Here is a 22,719-nt window from a genome sequence, read left to right on the forward strand (position 1 = left end):
CACTACATCAACCTCACACTAAACACTACATCAACCTCACACTACACACCACATCAACCTCACACTAAACACTACATCAACCTCACACTAAACACCACATCAACCTCACACTAAACACTACATCAACCTCACACTAAACACCACATCAACCTCACACTAAACACTACATCAACTTCACACTAAACACTACATCAACCTCACACTAAACACCACATCAACTTCACACTAAACACTACATCAACTTCACACTAAACACCACATCAACCTCACACTAAACACCACATCAACCTCACACTAAACACTACATCAACGTCACACTAAACACTACAACAACCTCACACTAAACACTACATCAACGTCACACTAAACACTACAACAACCTCACACTAAACACTACATCAACCTCACACTAAACACTACATCAACCTCACACTAAACACTACATCAACCTCACACTACACCACATCAACCTCACACTAAACACTACATCAACCTCACACTAAACACCACATCAACCTCACACTAAACACTACATCAACCTCACACTAAACACAACATCAACCTCACACTAAACACTACATCAACTTCACACTAAACACTACATCAACCTCACACTAAACACCACATCAACTTCACACTAAACACTACATCAACTTCACACTAAACACCACATCAACCTCACACTAAACACCACATCAACCTCACACTAAACACTACATCAACGTCACACTAAACACTACAACAACCTCACACTAAACACTACATCAACCTCACACTAAACACTACATCAACCTCACACTAAACACTACATCAACCTCACACTACACACCACATCAACCTCACACTAAACACTACATCAACCTCACACTAACCACACATCAAACACTAAACACCACATCAACCTCACACTAAACACTACATCAACGTCACACTAAACACTACAACAACCTCACACTAAACACTACATCAACCTCACACTAAACACTACATCAACCTCACACTAAACACTACATCAACCTCACACTACACACCACATCAACCTCACACTAAACACTACATCAACCTCACACTAAACACCACATCAACCTCATACTAAACACTACATCAACCTCACACTAAACACCACATCAACCTCACACTAAACACTACATCAACTTCACACTAAACACTACATCAACCTCACACTAAACACCACATCAACTTCACACTAAACACTACATCAACTTCACACTAAACACCACATCAACCTCACACTAAACACCACATCAACCTCACACTAAACACTACATCAACGTCACACTAAACACTACAACAACCTCACACTAAACACTACATCAACCTCACACTAAACACTACATCAACCTCACACTAAACACTACATCAACCTCACACTACACACCACATCAACCTCACACTAAACACTACATCAACCTCACACTAAACACCACATCAACTTCACACTAAACACTACATCAACCTCACACTAAACACCACATCAACCTCACACTAAACACCACATCAACCTCACACTAAACACAACATCAACGTCACACTAAACACTCCAACAACCTCACACTAAACACCACATCAACCTCACACTAAACACTACATCAACCTCACACTAAACACCACATCAACCTCACACTAAACACTACATCAACCTCACACTAAACACCACATCAACCTCACACTAAACACTACATCAACCTCACACTAAACACTACATCAACCTCACACTAAACACTACATCAACTTCACACTAAACACTACATCATCCTGACACTAAACACTACATCAACCTCACACTAAACACTACATCAACCTCACACTAAACACTACATCAACCTCACAATAAACACTACATCATCCTGACACTAAACACTACATCAACCTCAACCTAAACACTACATCAACCTCACACTAAACACTACATCAACTTCACACTAAACACTACATCAAGCTCACACTAAACCCTACATCAACCTCACACTAAACACTACATCAACCTCACACTAAACCCTACATCAACCTCACACTAAACACTACATCAACCTCACACTAAACACTACATCAACCTCACACTAAACCCTACATCAACCTCACACTAAACCCTACATCAACCTCACACTAAACACTACATCAACATCACACTAAACACTACATCAACCTCAAACTAAACACTACATCAACCTCACACTAAACACTACATCAACCTCACACTAAACACTACATCATCCTCACACTAAACACTACATCAACCTCACACTAAACACTACATCAACCTCACAGTAAACACCACATCAACCTCACACTAAACACTACATCAACCTCAAACTAAACACTACATCAACCTCACACTAAACACTACATCAATCTCACACTAAACACCACATCAACCTCACACTAAACACTACATCAACCTCACACTAAACACTACATCAACCTCAACCTAAACACTACATCAACCTCACACTAAACACTACATCAACCTCACACTAAACACTAAAACAACCTCACACTAAACACTACATCAACCTCACACTAAACACTACATCAATCTCACACTAAACACCACATCAACCTCACACTAAACACTACATCAACCTCACACTAAACACCACATCAACCTCACACTAAACACTACATCAACCTCAACCTAAACACTACATCAACCTCACACTAAACACTACATCAACCTCACACTAAACACTAAAACAACCTCACACTAAACCCTACATCAACCTCACACTAAACACCACATCAACCTCACACTAAACACTACATCAACCTCACACTAAACACCACATCAACCTCACACTAAACACTACATCAACCTCAACCTAAACACTACATCAACCTCACACTAAACACTACATCAACCTCACACTAAACCCTACATCAACCTCACACTAAACCCTACATCAACCTCACACTAAACACTACATCAACATCACACTAAACACTACATCAACCTCACACTAAACACTACATCAACCTCACACTAAACACTACATCAACCTCACACTAAACACTACATCATCCTGACACTAAACACTACATCAACCTCACACTAAACACTACATCAACCTCACACTAAACACTACATCAATCTCACACTAAACACCACATCAACCTCACACTAAACACTACATCAACCTCACACTAAACACCACATCAACCTCACACTAAACACCACATCAACCTCACACTAAACACTACATCAACCTCACACTAAACACTACATCAACCTCACACTAAACACTACATCAACCTCACACTAAACACTACATCAATCTCACACTAAAACCACATCAACCTCACATTAAACACTACATCAACCTCACACTAAACACCACATCAACCTCACACTAAACACCACATCAACCTCACACTAAACACTACATCATCCTGACACTAAACACTACATCAACCTCACACTAAACACCACATCAACCTCACACTAAACACTACATCAACCTCACACTAAACACTACATCAACCTCACACTAAACACTACATCAACCTCACACTAAACACTACATCAACTTCACACTAAACACCACATCAACCTCACACTAAACACTACATCAACCTCACACTAAACACCACATCAACCTCACACTAAACACCACATCAACCTCACACTAAACACTACATCAACCTCACACTAAACACTACATCAACCTCACACTAAACACTACATCAACCTCACACTACATCAACCTCACACTAAACACTACATCAACTTCACACTAAACACTACATCAACCTCACACTAAACACTACATCAACCTCACACTAACCCTACATCAACCTCACACTAAACACTACATCAACCTCACACTAAACACTACATCAACCTCACACTAAATCCTACATCAACCTCACACTAAACCCTACATCAACCTCACACTAAACCCTACATCAACCTCACACTAAACCCTACATCAGATGTTATTTGACATATTTTTGTTTTTGTGGTCTTTTTACACTACAATGGAAATCCTATAATTCACTCAATAGCTTTACTTTTAAAACAATTGTTTACAGGAACTCAAGATTACTGTCGTTGAGGAGAGGATCATCCACGAGATTGAGGTCCGCATCATGCAGATTACATACCAACAGATTGTGACTGAGGATCGGGAAGAGATGGTGACTTGTGCAGACCGTGAGGCTGTACAGTCAGCCTTTGCCACTCCAGTTAAAAACTACAGAATCATGGAAGGAATGGGGGTCACTTTCCACTGCAAAATGGCAGGAACTCCATTGCCCAAGGTAGTCAGAAAACATGTATTTTTATATTTTGTACTTCATATAAATGTTGAGATGAAACATTTATCCATAATTTCTTGTCTCTCAAAAGATTGTGTGGTACAAAGATGGCAAGCGTATCCATCATGGTGGCCGTTACCAGATGGAGAGTCTTCAGGATGGTAGAGCCAGCCTGCGTCTTCCTGTGGTGCTTGCCAGAGGATGAAGGTGTTTACACAGCATTAGCCAGCAACATGAAGGGCAACTCTGTAAGCTCTGGGAAACTGTACGTGGTGCCCACTGCAGGAGCAGAAGCTCCACAGATGCCTGAGTCACCGGCAATGCAGAGAATGAGGTGAGATCTTATGCTATGAATCCCACATGTAAGTGATGTAGCTGCTTAATAGCCTAATCATAAAGCCATCATAAGAACTTTTCATTTCTGTGTTCATTTCTCAGGTCCACATCCCCACGCTCTACAAGCCGCTCTCCCGGTCGTTCTCCCGGACGCTCTCCTGCTCGCAGACTTGATGACACTGATGAGAGTCAGCTGGAAAGACTATACAAGCCTGTGTTTGTCTTGAAGCCACAGTCATTCAAGTGTGCTGAAGGGCAGACTGCCAGATTTGACCTGAAAGTAGTTGGTAGACCCATGCCTGACACTTTCTGGTTCCACAATGGTAAGTGATGTGAAAACATGATACATCGTCTAGGATATGTTTTATTTAAAAAATATTAAAACTATTATTCCCTTCTTTGTTATTTTCAGGACAACAAGTTGTCAATGATTACACCCACAAGATAGTGGTGAAGGAAGATGGAACTACGTCACTGATTGTGGTTCCAGCCATGCCTCATGACTCTGGAGAGTGGACCGTGGTCGCTCAGAACAGAGCTGGAAGGACCTCTGTCTCCATGACACTTACAGTTGACGGTAATGCTCCATTTGAAATATGTGACAGACTCAGGAAAAAGGGAAACATTTTGATTTGTGCTCCAGTGAATATTTCAGGACATTAATCTATTGTTTATTTGTTATTTATTTTTATTCCATTCATTTATATGTGCTTGATCTTTGTTACATTTACAGCCAAAGAAAACTTGATCAGACCCCAGTTTATTGAAAAGCTGAAGAACATCAGTGTTAAGCAAGGCACTCTGGTTGAGTTGGCTGTCAAAGCCATCGGAAACCCCCTGCCTGATATTGTTTGGCTGAAAAACAGTGACATCGTCTCCCCAATGAAGCACCCAAATATCAAGTGAGTGTCTTGTCCATATCATGAGTTAAAATACAGTTAGTATGTTGTCCTCACATGTTGAATAATCTGAGTCTATTCAGATACATTACAGTAGCCTAGCAGTTAAGAGCATTTGGCCAGAAACCAAAAGGTCACTGCTTCGAATCCCTGAGCCGACTAGGTGAAAAAGCGGTTGATTTGCCCTTGAGCAAGGCACTTCATCCTATTTGCTCTGGATAAGAGTGTCTGCTAAATGACTCAAATGTAATACAAATGTATATATTTCAGGATTGAAGGCACCAAAGGAGAGGCCAAATTCCAGATCCCCCAAACAGTAGGCACTGATAGTGCTTGGTACACAGCCACAGCCATTAACAAAGCTGGAAGAGATACCACTCGCTGCAGGGTCAACATTGAGGTGGAAACTGCTGAACCTGCACCAGAGAGGAGACTCATTATTCCCAAGGGAACATACAAGGCCAAGGAAATTGCAGCTCCTGAGTTGGAATCCCTGCATCTACGTTATGGCCAAGAGCAGTGGGAGGAGGCTGACCTATATGACAAGGACAAGCAGCAGAAACCACAGTTCAAGAAGAAGCTGACTTCCGTCAGGCTGAAGCATTCTGGTGCTGTCCACTTTGAATGCAGACTGACCCCTATTGGTGACCCCACTATGGTTGTTGAGTGGTTACTTGATGGCAAACCCCTTGCAGCTGCTAACAGATTGCGCATGGTTAATGAATTTGGCTACTGTAGTCTTGACTTTGAAGTTGCCTATGCCAGAGACAGTGGTGTCATCACCTGCAGAGCCACTAACACGTTTGGTGCCGATCAGACCTCGGCTACACTGATTGTAAAGGAGGAGAAGAGCATGGTGGAGGAAACTCAGTTACCTGAGGGCAGGAGGGGACTACACAGAATTGATGAGATGGAGCGCATGGCTCACGAAGGAGGTCCTTCTGGAGTCACTGCAGATGAAGGTGCTGAGAAGACAAAGCCTGAAATTGTCCTTCTTCCTGAGAATGCAAATGTGCAGGAAGGTGAAATTGCAAGGTTCCGTTGCAGAGTAACTGGTTATCCTACACCTAAGGTCAACTGGTACCTCAATGGGCAGCTCATTCGCAAGAGCAAGAGAATGAGACTTCGCTATGATGGCATTTACTATCTTGAGATTATCGATATCAAGTCATACGATGCAGGAGATGTCAAAGTCTTAGCAGAGAACCCTGAGGGCACAGCTGAGCATCTGGTGAAGCTGGAGATCACACAGAAAGAGGACTTCAGATCTATTCTTCGTCGTGCACCAGAGCATAAGGCCCCAGAGCCTAGCACCATGGCTGAACATGGCAGAGTTTCCTTTGATGTGGTTAAGGTTGAAAAACCAACTGCCATCAAAGAGACCAAAGAGGTAGTGCAACTAAAGAAGACCGAACGAGTCATCCATTCAAAAGCCACAGAGGAGACAGACGAGTTGAAGGGCAAATTTAAGCGCAGGACAGAGGAAGGTTATTATGAAGCCATCACTGCTGTGGAGCTCAAGTCTCGTAAGAAGGATGAGTCCTATGAGGACATGCTTAGGAAGAGGAAGGAAGAACTGCTTCACCATCAGAAAATGTTGTCTGAGGCTGATAAGAAAAAAGAGGAGGAACGCAAAGTTCATGTTCCCTCAATTAAACCAGAGAGAGTAAAGCTCTCTCCCAGCATGGAAGCTCCAAAAATCATTGAACGCATTGCTAGTCAGACCGTGTCTCAGATGGAAGAAGTTCACTTCAGAGTCAGAGTTACCGGTAGACCAGACCCTGAGTGCCAGTGGTTCAAGAATGGAATTCTGCTGGAGAAAACAGATCGCATTTACTCGTTCTGGCCTGAAGACAATGTATGTGAATTAGTGATCAAAAAGGTCACAGCAGAAGACTCTGCTAGCATCATGGTCAAAGCCATGAACATTGCTGGAGAGACTTCAAGCCATGCATTCTTATTGGTGCAAGGTAAAGTAATAATTTCAGTAATTTTTCTACATTGTTCATAGCATTAGTAGCCTATTGTCTGAGGTTGTGACACAAGATGCACAGTAGTAATGTTTCAGGGCCGGTCCTCGTTAGTACCAGGTGCTGTAAGCAAAAAAAAAGCTGCCATTGATCATCATTCAGTGGAAATTATTAAATTATTGCAATCTGAAACCTAGATATCAAACCTTATTTAAATCTGTGTAATTGATATTCTGTATGAATCACGGCATCCCTGATACATTATACCATCTTCATCCTTTTAGCAAAGACAGTCATCACCTTCACACAAGAGCTAGAAGAAACCAACGTGAAAGAGAAAGACACCATGGCGACCTTTGAGTGTGAGACCAATGAGCCTTTTGTTAAAGTCAAATGGCTGATGAACAACGCAGAGATTTTCTCTGGAGACAAATACAGGATGCACTCAGACAGAAAGGTTCATTTCCTTTCTGTACTGACCATCAACATGAAGGACGATGCAGAATACAGTTGTGCTGTTATTGAAGATGACCACATCAAGACCACTGCCAGACTCAATGTGGAAGGTTGGTCGTTTTTCTTACCACTGGTGTACAAGTAGAACTTTAATGACTGGGTTCTCAGATACAGATTAATTCTAGTCCTAGACTAAAAAGCAGGTGAGAAACTTGTCCTTTTTCATCAGTAAATGTACTCTTTGTTTTCTGGAATAGATATACTAACAGTGCTCTCATTATACAGGTGCCCCACTGTCAATTGTAAAGAGGCTGGAGAACATTGAGGTGCCTGAGACCTACTCTGGGGAGTTTGAGTGTGAAGTGTCTCGAGAGGATGCCGAAGGTGTATGGCATTTTGAGAACAAGGAGCTCACTCCCAGCAGCAAGCATACCATCTCCTCCCGCCGAGGACGCCACAGTTTATCTGTGAAAGATGTAAAGAAAGAAGACCAGGGGAAATATACATTCACCACGGGTGAATTCAAGACTAGTGCCTCCCTGAAAATGAAACGTGAGTCTTCTAAGGATGAGGATTTCTATCTAGATGAAAGACAAAAAAAATAAGCTTGCAGATAGTTTTTTCATGACCTATTAACATGTGTAGTTGCATGAAATCAAGTCTTACTTCAATCTCTTCTCCTTTAGTGCGCCCTGTGACCCTGTTGCACCCCCTCTCTGATATGACAATCTGTGAGGGTGACATAAGCCAGTTTGAGGTGCGATTCTCTCAAGAGGATGTTGAGGGCACTTGGATGAAGAATGGTGTTGTCATTGAAGCTTCAGATCGCATCCACATTGTTATTGACAAGCTCATCCATAAACTTCTCATAGAGGATACAGGCAGGCTTGATGGAGGAATGTACTCCTTTGTAGTTCCTGCTCAGGACATTTCCACCACTGCAAAGCTGACTGTTCAAAGTAAGTGATTTGATTTCATACTGTCCATACTAATTTGGAGTATTTCTTTATTTACTAGGCCTTATCGTGTTGTCTTTTTCTGTGTGTATTACAGCGATTAGCATCTTGGCCCCACTCAAGGATATTACATCAGTTGAGGGCACCAAGGCTGTTATGGAGGCTAAAATCTCTGCTGCAGATATTAGCTCAATTAAGTGGTTCCACAATGACAAGCTTGTGATACCCAGCGAGAGAATCCAGATTGTTCCAAAGGGATCCAAACAGCGTCTGGTGTTCAATAGGACCTTCGCCTCTGATGAAGGAACCTACAAGCTATGTGTTGGCAAAGCTGACTCTAGCTGTAAACTGATAGTCCAAAGTAAGCTTTTGCTCAAGTGATTAAATGCAACATAACTTCATACAATACTTTTTGTCAGTTACAGATATTATCCAACTAAAACATACTTAACTTTTTTTTACAGAAATTTCAATTGTGAAGCAAATGGAGGATCAAGTTTGCACAGAGACACAGCACGTCACATTTAATGTGGAGGTGTCCCACCCTGGCATTGATGGTATCTGGACCTTCAAGAAACAACATCTGAAAAATGATTCCAAGTACAAGATTGAGGCCAAGGGCAAGAATTACAGCCTGACTGTCATTAATGCCATGAAGGATGAAGAAGGGCAATACACATTCGCTGCTGGTGAACAGACATCCAGCGCAAAGCTTACTGTGTCAGGTAAGATAACTCTTGTCAAAAAAGTGCATTACACTGTAAACATATACACGTAATGGTGTAAAAGTTCAGTTGGATATTACAACAACCATTCACCTACCAAATCTAAAAACTTTTTAGGGCAGTTACCCAATTGGAGGAAATAAATCCAAATGTATTTGTGTTCCCAGGTGGCGCTATATCCAGACCGCTGCATGACATCATTGTGGCTGAGTCTCAGACAGCTGAATTTGAGTGTGAGGTGGCCAACCCAACTGCTGAGGGCAAGTGGCTGAAGGATGGACAACCTTGTGACTTTGGTGAAAATATCAGGAGTGAGAAAAATGGAGCTGTCAGACGTCTTGTTATTGTCATCACCAGACCCCAGGACATCGGTGAATACACCTACCAGATTGCAAACTCCAAGACAACAGCCAACCTGAGAGTTGAAGGTAGGTGTTACCTCCTGAGTAGAAATGTTAACTTACTTTCAACTGGTGTTAGCATTAATATATGACTATTATATTATTACTATATGACTGCTGTTATATCATGTTTGTGTTTGATTTCATAGCTGTGAAAGTCAAGAAGACCCTGAAGAACCAAACTGTCACTGAGACACAAGAAGCAGCATTCATTCTGGAGCTCACCCATGAGAATGTGAAGGGCTCACAATGGATTAAGAATGGTGTGGAGATCCAGTCTAGTGAGAAATATGAAGTCACCGTTGATGGCATGATCCACACCTTGAAGATCAAAAACTGCACCATACACGATGAATCAGTTTATGGATTCAAACTTGGAAAACTATCTGCTAATGCCAGACTGAACGTTGAGGGTAAATTAATATTTTTATGGTCACAAATTGCAAATGTTTGTTTACTTAAGATTTTGAAAGTTTTGACTCTCAATCTTTTTTTCAGCAATTACTATAACGAAGAAGCCTAAAGATGTGACATCACTATTGGATGCCACTGCCTCTTTTGAGCTGAGCCTGTCTCATGATGACATCCCTATCAAATGGATGTTCAATAACGTTGAGCTTAAACCAAGTGAAAACATCAAAATGCTGTCTGAGAGAAAATCTCACAAGCTGATCATCCAGAATGTGGATGACCACAAGGCAGGAGAGTACACTGCTATGGTCGGACATGTGCAGTGCAGCACTCATTTATATGTTGAATGTAAGTGTTGACACGTGAACAAATAGATGACTTAACCCACACATCAAATGTATTTTCAATATATTCATTATTGTTCGTTCTCTCCAGCTCTGCGTGTCACAAAACCCATCAAGAACATTGAAGTCCCAGAGACCCAGGTGGCCACTTTTGAATGCGAAGTGTCACATTTCAATGTCCCATCCACCTGGCTGAAGAATGGAGTGGAGATAGAAATGAGTGACAAGTTCAGGATTGTGGTGCAGGGCAAACTTCACCAGCTCAAGATCATGAACACTGGCAGTGAAGACTCTGCAGAATACACCTTTGTCTGTGGAAATGACAGAGTCTCTGCAACTCTGAAAGTTAGCCGTAAGTTTTCAACTAACCTGTACTTGAAATAATTTGTATCACATAGTATCACATCTCTAATGACATTGTTTTTTCCTTAGCCATTTTGATCACCTCCATGCTGGAAGACCTCAATGCACAGGAGAAAGACACCATCACATTTGAAGTGAATGTCAACTATGAGGGCATCACCTACAAGTGGCTGAAGAATGGTGTTGAGATTCGCTCCACTGACAGATGCCAGAGCCGCACCAAACACCTAACTCACTCTCTCACCATCCGAAATGTTCATTTTGGTGATGGTGCAGAGTACAAGTTTGCTGCTGGCTCTGCTGCAACTACAGCCAGCCTATATGTTGATGGTATGTTTTTTTTCATCCAGACCCTTTCTAAATATTAATCATGAAAGTAATTTTTCTGTTGTTCATTAATGTATTTGCTCTCTCACAGCACGTGTTATTGAATTCACCAAGCACATCAAAGATATCAAGATCACAGAGAAGAAGAGGGCCACATTTGAATGTGAGATCTCTGAGCCTAATGCTCAGGTGACGTGGATGAAGGATGGACAGGAGCTGGAAATGTCTGAAAGGTACGTCTCATTCATTTATTTGTATATTATTCCTGTGAGATTCCTGTGAAATGCTACATTTGAACGATTCCTCTGTATCTTAAGAGTTATTTCTAAAATGCCTTGACAGATACAAGGTCTCCACTGAGAAATTCTTGCACCGTCTAATGATCCAGTCAGTCCGCCTGTCTGATGCTGCAGAGTACTCTGTGGTCGCTGGTGCAAGCATGTCAAAGGCTCATCTCACCGTGGAGGGGCGTGACATCCACATCACAGAACCCGAGGAGAAAGAATTCACGGTGAATACGGACAACATTACATTGAAGGAAGACAGTTTAAAACTGAATAGTTCAAAATTATCAGTGTTAATATGAACATTTGTATTATTTATTTTCAGGTTGTTGAGAAACAAAAAGTGTCGTTTGAGTTTGAAGTCAGTGAGGACGACGTTGAAGGTCGTTGGCTGAGGAACGGTGCTGAGATGCAGTTCAACCTTGACGATAGGCTCAACTACATTGCCATTAGAAAGGTCCATCGCATGACCATCTCTGAAACCTATAGAAGTGATGCAGGGGAGTACACCTTCATCGCTGGCAAGAACAGGGTCGTGGTGACTCTACATGTCAATAGTAAGTTTTGCTCTCTTTTAACTCCCAATAACAAAAGTCACACTGAAATAATAATGCAATTTTCAAATAATGCAAATTTCAAATATGTTTTTACAAGGATGTATTTAAACAACTAAATCACAGGGAAAACATATGGAGGGTTTTCTTCTTAAAAAAATTAAAACTACCCAGTTTTCCCTAAGCTTGGTGTTCCTTCCTTTCTTCTCATCAAATGTCTTTGTTTGTTCCCATAATTTAGTCCCTGAGCCACCTCAGATAATTCGCGGCATGCAGGCCCTGTCTGTGGAGGCTGGCAAACCTGCTAGATTTTCTGTGGAAGTGACTGGCATCCCCCAGCCCCAGGTGTTATGGTACAAGAACTCCCAGGCTCTCTCCCCTGGCTTCAAGTGCAAGTTCCTGCGTGAAGGAAATGAGCACACTCTGCTTCTCATCGAAGTGTTCCCAGAGGACGCAGCCTTGTACAACTGTGAGGCCAAGAATGACGTTGGGCTTGCCACCAGCTCAGCACCACTCAATGTGGAAGGTAAAGTGGAAAAACAATCACATATAAAGTACTGAAATAACCTCTTAATGAAAAAAGGGGAAAAAAGAAGATTTATTTTATTTCAGTTTCAGAAGTCGTTTCTCCTGACACTGGATCTCCACTCTCCAAGCCTGTGATCATAACACCAATGAACAACACCTCAGTCAATGAGGGAGAGGCTGCTAGGTTCCAGTGCAGAATCTCTGGTGAAGGTATCTATCTCGACTTCTACTAGGCCTATCTCTTACTTTGTTCTCTAAACTGTTCAATTAAAATAATAATAGTATTGCATTATTCATAAAAAGCAGCATTAATAATCTTGCATTATTAATACTATTGACATTAACCAAACGTTTCTCTTGCTAGATCTAAAGATATCTTGGTACGTCCATAAGAAAGAGATCGGCCAGTCCGATGCCTTCAGGATGTCTCAGTTCGATGACACCTGCCAGCTGGAGATTTCCAGAGTGTACCCCGAGGATGAAGGGGAATACACCTGTGTTGCCAGAAACTCGGCAGGAATGGTCACTTGCGCAGGATATCTGGCACTTGAAGGTGAGTAAAAGTCTTAATGAACATAGTTAGTTCTGTATGTCCAATTTAAGTGTGCTTTTGTACTGTTAAAGGTTGAGAATAGATACTATTTGTCCTAGAACTTATTTTTGCTCTATGCGTGTACTTGTATTATTCAATTGATCTTTCTCCTTATCTTCATATTGCCCTGGGGGATAATCTGTTTTCAAAGTTATTAAACTTTTCTTTACTCGTAGTATAGGTTCATTTTGATAGCAGTTGATTGTTGACCAAATTACACTCTTCTAATTCTCCCAGATCAAAATATGAAATCTGTAGCTAGGCAAAGTGTGTCAAGCACTGGGGGAACAATGATCAGTCATAAAATGGAAATGTATTCAGAAGGGTACCAGTCAGTGGATGTCAGTGGATCACACAGTGTACAGACCTATGAGACTGTGTCTGAGATGTCCACAATGAGGACGTCATCTTCATCAGTAAAGATGGTTGAGGTGACCACTGTTGAGAATTCTGAAATGAGCATCCCTAGAAGCCCTAAGTTGCTCTTGAAAATGAATGACGTCAAAGTCAAAAGTGGTGAGATGGCTCAGTTCAACTGCTCGTTCGACGGGCAACCCTTTACTGAAATAGTGTGGGATCATAATGGAAGGAACCTCACAGACACAGAGAGGGTGAAACGTACCCAAAATGGAGGTGTGCTGTTACTTGTCATACTCAATGTTCAGCTTGGTGACCAAGGGACATACCTCTGTACCACAAAAAATAAACACGGAGAGAACAGAACTTCGGCACAACTCACAGTTGAAGGTGGATACAGTTTCTATTTAATATTTCCACTCTGGTCCATTTCACCTCCATTCCGCTTGATTCTTTTGTAAAACCTTTAAAACTTTTAATATTTCCTTTAGATTGTAACCGATTGGAATATAATGTAATAACATATTTATTTTGTAAGTATAGTTTTTTTCCCCATTCAAAGCATGCCCCTAATACCATCTCACCATCTTACTAACTCCCAGTGTTTAGATCTAAGATACCCTCTTACTGATGTCCTCTGACTGATGTTCTTAATACCTAATAAATCTCCCTTAACTTTATTCTCACCCAGCCAAAGAAGTGAATCCCAAAGCCGAAACACCCATCCCTTCCGATTCTGTCAATAAAGACTCTAAGACAGACAGGGAGTCGTCTAAAAAGCCCTCTGACCAAGACAAGCAGGAGTCCTTAAAGAGTCTTGGACCTCTACCGCCATTCTCACAAAGAACTCAAAGGCAGATAAGCCATGAGTATTACCCTGATGTTATACCGTATGGAGAATACGAATGTGATTACATTGGTGCCACCTACCCAGAGTTCCTTGTGACACTGCCCCCAGAAATCCTTGCCAAACCTAGAGACACCGTGTCTCTCTTTTGCGTTATAAAGGGAATTCCTACTCCGTTTGTTTTCTGGCTACACAATCGGTTGATTGTCGAAGAGTCCATTTCTTACTCTCTGAAACACAAGGGGCCCTTGTGCTGCTTAAATGTTATGAACGTTGGTCCTAAGCAAGGGGGCGTTTACACTTGCAAAATTGTCAATTCAGCCGGAGACACTGAATGCAGCACAGTGATGAAAGGTTGGCAACTGCATGCTTTGGTCCTTACCACCAATATGCACTCTTGGCCGTTATTGGCCGTTCTTGTCAATTCCACATTTCACACTGTTCCAAACTATTGGCCGTTCTTGTCAACTCCACAATTCAGACTGCTTTCAACTATTGGCCATTCTTGTCAACTCCACATTTCACACAGCTCCCATACTGCCCTATACAACAAGAAAAATAGATTATAAAATGATAGCTCATGGACAAATGTGCTAAGAAACAGGTTGTCAAGTACACTGACTTAAATGTGAAAAGAGAGAGAGAGATGTGCTCAATTTACAACATGCTTTCCAAGAGACGGAATTCACTGTATGATCACATCAAAACCAAAGCATGTCAGATTGTTTTCATCATTGCAAATAGATGTTGACTATATGGATGTAACCTATGTTACCTGGTTCTAGCAGTAAGTACTATATATATATATATATATTTGATAAAAATTACTAATTTATAAATGTTTGTCTATTGACAGTGGTTGAAAAGGAGGTGGAGATAAAGGAAAAGGAAGTTAAAGGTAAATATATTTTCTTTATCATTAACATGTGATTGAATGTCAGATTCCTGGACCCAGATTAAGCCTATTTCTGGACTAAAAATCACTTTCAAAGTTGGAGGTGCTTTGCAGACCATGAGTCAGCTTGATCTGGAACTGGGAAACAGGCCCTTATCTTTTTTTTTGCACAGGCCCATATCCTTCAGATGTTTTTTAAATGTCTGGAGCAATATGATCGTGTATAATGTCCCTTTGTAAAACTATATGTTGGGCATGTGACTATCCTGAAAGGTCATAATATTTGCCTTGAATTGTAATGCAATAGGTGAAACCTACATGGCTATTATGTGAAATTAAAATAATGTATGTTTTTTGTCTTGCTGATTTCAATTCAAGAGGTGCTATCGTTAAAATGCGTTCCTTTATTTATTGCTTTATTGTTTTTTTATCTTAATATTTATACATTATTGTAAGTGATAACATTATGTAATTATTTTACTCAGCTTTTTCTAGCTTCACTGTCTCAGCTGAAGAGGAAAAACAGGATTCTTACTTCACTGGTCTACAATTAGGCAAAAGAAAAACACTTGAACTCAAGCCAGAGTCCAAACTTTATTCTAGTACAACAGAGAAGAAAAAAGAAAAGCCAGTTTTTGTGACCCAACTCTCACCAGTAGCTGTCACTATTGGGGACATAGCTAGATTTACTGTCACAATATCTTGTCTTCCAAAGCCTAATGTCCAGTGGTTCCACAATGGTCGGGTTATAACAAGTTCATCAGTTTACACATTTGTTCAAGAGCGAGACGAATATACCCTCGTCATTAACAAAGTAGAGAAGGAATTTGAAGGAGAATACTCATGTACTGCAAGCAACAGGTTTGGCCAATCAACCTGTACTACTTTCTTGAACATCCAAATAAGTGACACAAAGAAACCAGAGAGGCAGGTTGAGAAAATGTTCAAACCCACTGGCCAACCACCTGAATTTATTAAAACTATTGAGCCTGTACAATGCTCTGAAGGTGGTCTAGCTCTCTTCAAGTATATTGTCACTGGGAATCCTCTTCCAGAGGTTCAGTGGCTTAAAGGTAGTTATCAAATTCAGCCCAGTAAGTATTGTATTGTGGTGAACAACCCAAATGGCTCTGGCTTCATCAACATGAAGGGCATCCAAAAGGAGGACAGTGGTCTCTACACATGTAGGGCTTCCAACCCATCTGGGGAGGCCTCTTGTAGTGCTGAGCTAATCGTGTTCAGAGAGTCTGTCTCTATATCTCAGCACCAGGAACAACATGTGGTTGTTCAGAAACAAAAAGGTTATAAAGTATCCATGACTGAACAGGCTACAGAGTCACGCTTGTACATGGTCAACCTTCCTGGAGAAGCCAGGGCCAGAGATCAGATGGTGTACACCATAGGTACTGAGGAGAGACAGGTTATTTCCAGCGAGCAAGTGGACACCCTTAGAGAGTTGGATATCTCTGCTGCTACCCTTCATAGAGAGCGAGTCACCCACCAGGCTGCAGTGCTGCAGTCACATGAGGTAGAAGAGAGAGTGTCTGTGACTCCCACCAGACCACCTCCAGCCTCAGCTGCGCCTATTAAACAACTGCATATGGCCGCTTTTACATCTGCTGTCCAAGAGAGCCAAAAGCTCATAGAGCAACATTCTGACCGTATCCAAAGTCCGGAAATCTTAGAGCTTGAGCCTGCAAGGGAGCATCATTCAAACATAATGTCTGCCACATCAGAAGAAGTTATTCCTCTAATCACAGTGAGAACTGAGGTTTTAGGAGACAGAAAACCAGAACAGATCAAGTCATCTAAGGAACCAAAACAGGTTGTCAGTAGTCATCTAGTTGAAACCAGTTTACCAATTCTGAAAGAGAAATTAGGTATAACCACTAGGCCTGAGGAAGAGAGAAGCTTCAGAGTTACAGAGGGTGTTAAGATTTTATATACCGCTACATTGACTGGGCAACTGCCACTATCAGAGGGCCATTGTGATACGCTATCAACATCGGATAAACCCACTCAGTCCCTGCTAGAGAAGGAACGTCCTACCCCAGTGGTCGCACCGGTCAGTGAGACTCAACATACTTTATCCAAAGAGCAGAGATTTGAAATACACAAACCTAAACAAGAGAGCGCTTTGGTAAGTAAAGATAGGTTATTGAAATCAGCCATGAGTGCTGAAGAAAAACATCTGCTCCAGACTGAACACTCAAAAGCTATTCCAGGTTTGGAAAGCGCAATGTCTTTGCAATTTGAAAAAGAAGAGGAACAGCTCTTACATCTACAGACGATTAGTAAGCCAGATATATTGCAGTCTGAAGGTAGATTTACTTGCGAGAAGCCATTGCCAGAGAGTGCAGATGCAAGAAAAAGCCCTACTTTGTTGCACACAGTCACCCACAATGAATGGAAATCTGTCACTTGTGAGAAGATATCTGAGTTTTCAGCTCAGCTGGACACAATTTCAATTGAACCAAGAAAAGAAGCCAAAGCTCCTTTACATCTTCAGTCTATTCAGTCAGAAAGTGTATTACCTAAAGAAGGTATACTTAGTCCTGAGAAGCCAGATCAGCAGACTGCAGTACAGAAACAGGAAAGAGCCCGCAAACATGCAGCAACCTCAGAGGATAAAAGGGAGTTTAGTGCAGATTATTCCAAAGATCTTGATGTGTCCGTGACAGGAGTTCAGTCAGAGCTTAGAACAGAACACAGACCTCAGAACATTCTTCAGGTCACATCAATGCCCATGCAGATATCCAAAGAAACACCATTTACTAGTGATGTCAAACAGCAGCGTGCATTAATCGAAAAGGAGGATCGCTGGAACATTATGCACTCAGTAACTGTGGTTGACTCTCAAAGTATAGAAGAGGGGCATACCATAAATTTGAAAGCAAATGATGCATTCAAACCTGTAGTGAAAATTGAACCAAAGATCCCGACAAAGCCTGTCTATATTGAAGAGAAGGCAATAGCAACTGAAGGTTGTGCCATTTTACATGCAGCTGAACAGGATTTTGCTGTTCAGATCCACGAAGGTCAGTCAGTGAGACAATCAATATTATTGGAGGAGAAACACATCATTGTTGGTGAGCAATCAAGTGAAATTGGAAAATCTGCTGGATTGGTTGTCAGTGTAAAGACTCAGCCTAAAGGGGTATTATTTGTGCACGAGTCTCAGGAGAGCCAAGTTCTTCCAAAGGAACTTACCTTTGTGATCCCAATGCCAAAACCAACAAGTTTGGGCATCAGACATCAGTTGAAAACTGCGCTTCAGTCTGCTGTGGCTTGTGACCAGCCACTTATACTAGCAGACGTTGTTGAGAGATTGGAGGCTGTCGAGGTACAGGAAGTGAAGGTAGGCAGGGAAACTAAGGGTGCAATGTTCACCTACCTTATCACAACACCAGGTGCCTCCATGGAAATAACAATTGCTTTTGAAGGAGAATACCCTCAGACTGCTGATCTGAGGACAGAACTCCAAGCAGCTTTCCATGCTATAGTTTATAGAGAGCAACAGACCCTCATTTTGGACCAACCTGGCACAATGCAAATAGTCAAGCCTCAGAAAACAAATGTTAGCAGTGCAAAATCCAACGAAATGCTGTCATCGGTGGTGGAAACTGTCAGAGTAACAGAGAGTGCAGCGGGTTTCGAATCCCCTGTAACCCAGTCTGCTGCTCAGAAGACTGAAACAATGGCTTCGTTCCAAAGCATAACAGCTCAGGATCGCACTGTGGTGCATGAATCCAGGCAGACTACTAGGCAGGAGACCAGAACTGTGACAGTAAAAAGCCATGATGAGAGAGATGTAGGTGCTGCAGATTTAACCACAGCAGTACCCTTCGCCTCTGTCCCTGTCGAACAGTCTCATGTGTTTATACAGAGAGAAACGATGGAGGAGTTTCTGTCAGAGGCAGTTATGATTAGTAAACTTCCTGAGCAATTCACTAAAGCTTATCCCATTATTGTAACTCCCCTGGAGGATATTTGTTCAGAGAACAATAGCATGGTTACTTTTAGTGTGACCATAATGTGTGTCACAAAAGTTAACTGGCTTTTCAATGGAAAGTTGGTCAAATCTGGCAAAGAATTTAAGTGTTCAAAAGACCATGACACATACACACTAGTAATCTGCAAGATTGTCAAGGAGAAGCACGAAGGAGAATATGTCTGTGAGGCTGAGAATGAAGCTGGCAAGGCTACAACAACATCAAGACTCACTGTTGTCTCGAGAGGTTGGATAATGGGGATATTTTCATATTTTCATAAAAATAGTAACTAACGCGACATAAACTTCCATTGGTGATTCCTAGCATGCATTCACTTTACTTTAAAATCACTATAAATTAACAGTAATATTTTCGTTGATACCACCCCCATATCCTCCTGCTTTCTTGTTCCAAGGTATCTTCTTTTTACCCATATCACTCTCTTAAAAATCCACCTCTGGTCCATTCCCCGTCATCCTCTTTGACTCCACATCACTCTCGTCTTCCCCATTGAGTCCTGAAACACTCTTTTTGCATGCCTTCTTGGACATTTCATCTTGGTCTCATTTTCTTCATTGAAGTGTTTTGATCCAAACCTAACATCATTTCCCTCCACAGTCCCTCTGGTCAGTCCTGTTTTGCAACCTTCCCATCCTAGGTTCACCATTTCACCACTTTTAACTACATCAACTAGAATCATAGCCAGTGTGCTAATTGTACTATTTTCTTCCCTTTCCCTGCACATTATAGTGCCACCGGTTTTCAGGTACAAAATCCAGCCCCTGGAGATCAATGTTGGCAGCGGAGCCAAGTTCGAATGTGAGATTGAAGATGCACCAAATGTGCAGTTCAAGTGGTTCAAGTCTGGCACTCCTATCAAAGAGAGTTCAAATTGCAGGATCATCAGTCGGCAACTGACATCTTCATTGGATCTTCTGAGCCCAACCAAAGCTGACAGTGGTGAATATACCTGCAAGGCTACAAACCAGCATGGCAGTGACACCTGTGCCGCCAAACTCAACGTAACTGGTGAGTGAACTGAACTTTTGCTTAATTTATTTCAACAGGTTGTTGTAGGTTATGGTTTTAGGAATATGATGTGCTTCTTCCCTCCACAAATCTAGTTATGGTCATCTATACTCGCTAAAAAAGCTCAAACAAATGATCTCCCTTGTGATTTGTCAGGTTATTGGATTTTGTCAGGTTTTGAAATAAATCTTAATATGTTGTTAATTATTGTGTTTTATTATGTATTTTTTCCCTTTCTTATTTTCAAATTTCATAGAACTTTTCCCACCTGCCTTTATTACTAAGCCTGATCCATTGACATTGTATGTTGGGAAAAAGGCAAACATTCAGTGTGTAGTCACTGGATCTTCACCGATGACTATTGTCTGGCATAAAGACAACAATGCCATTTCTTCGGGGGGAAACTACAAAATCTCCTCAGAAAAGAATAAATATATTCTTGAAATATCAAAACTTGAACTTACGGATCAAGGTGTTTACCTGTGTAAAGCGTTCAACAGTGTTGGAACTGCTGTGTGCAGCATGGAGATGAAGGTCATCAACAAACCCTATTTTGTGAAAACACTTGAATCAGTGTCAGTCGCTGTTGGAAATCCACTGCACCTTGAGTGTCAGTTGGATGAGGATACCGGAGTGTCCATCACCTGGATAAAAGATGGCAAAAAGCTCCATCAAACAATGGATTGTAAACAGTCTTTTGAAGATAAGATGGTCACTCTTGATATTCCAAAAGGAAAACTTAAAGACACTGGAAACTATGTCTGTACAGCTGCCAATGATGCTGGAAGCACAAGTTGCTCCACTTCAATAAAGGTTCAAGGTAAGGCTAATCAGTTCATTTTCAAGCTTTCTGCAGTATTTGTGGCACAATATATATGCAGTTATGGAAATTAACATCTTTGGATTATGATCAGATAGATTTATATATTTTGCAATATCTTCACCCATCTGTATCTTTTGGCTGCATCTTCAACTGCCTTTTGACAAAATCTCATACTTTTAACTTGTATTTTCTCCTCTTTTTCTGAGTTTTGTTCATTAGCAATGACTTCTTAAAACATTGTTTTGAATTGTTCAATTGTTCAATGCATACATCCTGCAGAACCCCCAGTCTTTGTAAAGAGACTGGAACCCAACTTGGTTTGGAAGCAAGGCATAAGTGCACGTTTACAGTGCACAATCAAAGGGTCACCTGAACTCCATGTCACCTGGTTTCTGAATGACAAAGAGCTCTCGGCTGGCGAGAAATACAAAATCACTTTCAAGGATGGTTTTGCTACTTTGGAGATCGTTGAAATTGCTTTAGTAGACAGTGGAAATTACACATGTGAAGTCCTGAATGAAGCTGGCTGTGAGAGCTGTAGCACCAAGTTAACTATAAAAGGTTTGTTGTGTCAGTTATGTAGATAATTACGATCTTTGATATTGTCTTCTGAATATTATGTTATTGTGAAATTGTATCAAATATCTCTTCTCAGAACCACCATCCTTCAAAAAGGAATTGCAAATGGTTGAAGCAGTCAGGGGCACTGTTGCTCTCTTCCAATGTGAAGTTGCAGGCACTGCCCCATTTGAATTCAATTGGTTTAGGAGTAAGAAATCACTCACTTCCGATAGGAAATACAAGATTGTTTCTCAGGACTCGATTGCTTCTTTGGAGATCTGCTCATTTGAAAGTGCAGATGTTGGGGAATATCAATGTGTTGTGTCAAATGATGTTGGTTCAATCACTGCAAAGACAATTGCCAAACAGAAAGGTTAGTTAAAACAAAAAACATTCATGGAGGATATTCTTCTTATTATTATTCCTCTTACCTATGTATTCCTCTAAATTATAATGACTATTATTGCTATAATTGTAATTTTTTTTAGAACCACCATCATTCGCAAAGAAGATTGAGAACACTACAGCAGTTTTGGGCAATGCTGTTAAACTGCAGGGTACTATAAAAGGCTCTGCCCCTATTACTGTCAAGTGGATGAAGGATGCTGAATGGCTTAGGGATGATGACCCTAATATCACCATGGCATTTCAGAATAATATCGCCATTTTGACAATAGCAGCTGTTGACATTTGCCATGGTGGAAAGTATACTTGCCAAGCAGAGAATGAGGCTGGTCAACAAAAATGTGAAACCTCTTTAGCAGTTCAAGGTTAGATTCAGAATATTTCACACA

The 22,719-nt window shown here is 41.2% G+C and overlaps 1 protein-coding gene across 1 annotated transcript in view; it reads left to right on the plus strand.

The window, feature by feature from the left end:
* LOC135546847 (titin-like) overlaps positions 1–22,719 on the plus strand; it is a 170,130-nt gene that overhangs the window by 10,656 nt on the left and 136,755 nt on the right. Inside the window, 30 exon segments of the mRNA XM_064975419.1 lie at positions 4,051–4,278; positions 4,367–4,465; positions 4,467–4,609; positions 4,714–4,934; positions 5,024–5,188; positions 5,345–5,513; positions 5,781–7,480; positions 7,765–8,046; positions 8,222–8,488; positions 8,623–8,895; positions 8,990–9,253; positions 9,357–9,617; positions 9,785–10,045; positions 10,168–10,431; positions 10,517–10,777; positions 10,865–11,125; positions 11,206–11,466; positions 11,555–11,696; positions 11,806–11,974; positions 12,073–12,304; positions 12,543–12,827; positions 12,914–13,039; positions 13,194–13,382; positions 15,473–15,523; positions 16,006–19,758; positions 20,263–20,541; positions 20,798–21,361; positions 21,644–21,925; positions 22,020–22,298; positions 22,414–22,695. Of these exon segments, the coding sequence (XP_064831491.1) occupies positions 4,051–4,278; positions 4,367–4,465; positions 4,467–4,609; positions 4,714–4,934; positions 5,024–5,188; positions 5,345–5,513; positions 5,781–7,480; positions 7,765–8,046; positions 8,222–8,488; positions 8,623–8,895; positions 8,990–9,253; positions 9,357–9,617; positions 9,785–10,045; positions 10,168–10,431; positions 10,517–10,777; positions 10,865–11,125; positions 11,206–11,466; positions 11,555–11,696; positions 11,806–11,974; positions 12,073–12,304; positions 12,543–12,827; positions 12,914–13,039; positions 13,194–13,382; positions 15,473–15,523; positions 16,006–19,758; positions 20,263–20,541; positions 20,798–21,361; positions 21,644–21,925; positions 22,020–22,298; positions 22,414–22,695 (12,013 nt within the window).

Source organism: Oncorhynchus masou, chromosome 10 (assembly GCF_036934945.1).
Source record: "Oncorhynchus masou masou isolate Uvic2021 chromosome 10, UVic_Omas_1.1, whole genome shotgun sequence".
Taxonomy (NCBI): Eukaryota; Metazoa; Chordata; class Actinopteri; order Salmoniformes; family Salmonidae; genus Oncorhynchus; species Oncorhynchus masou.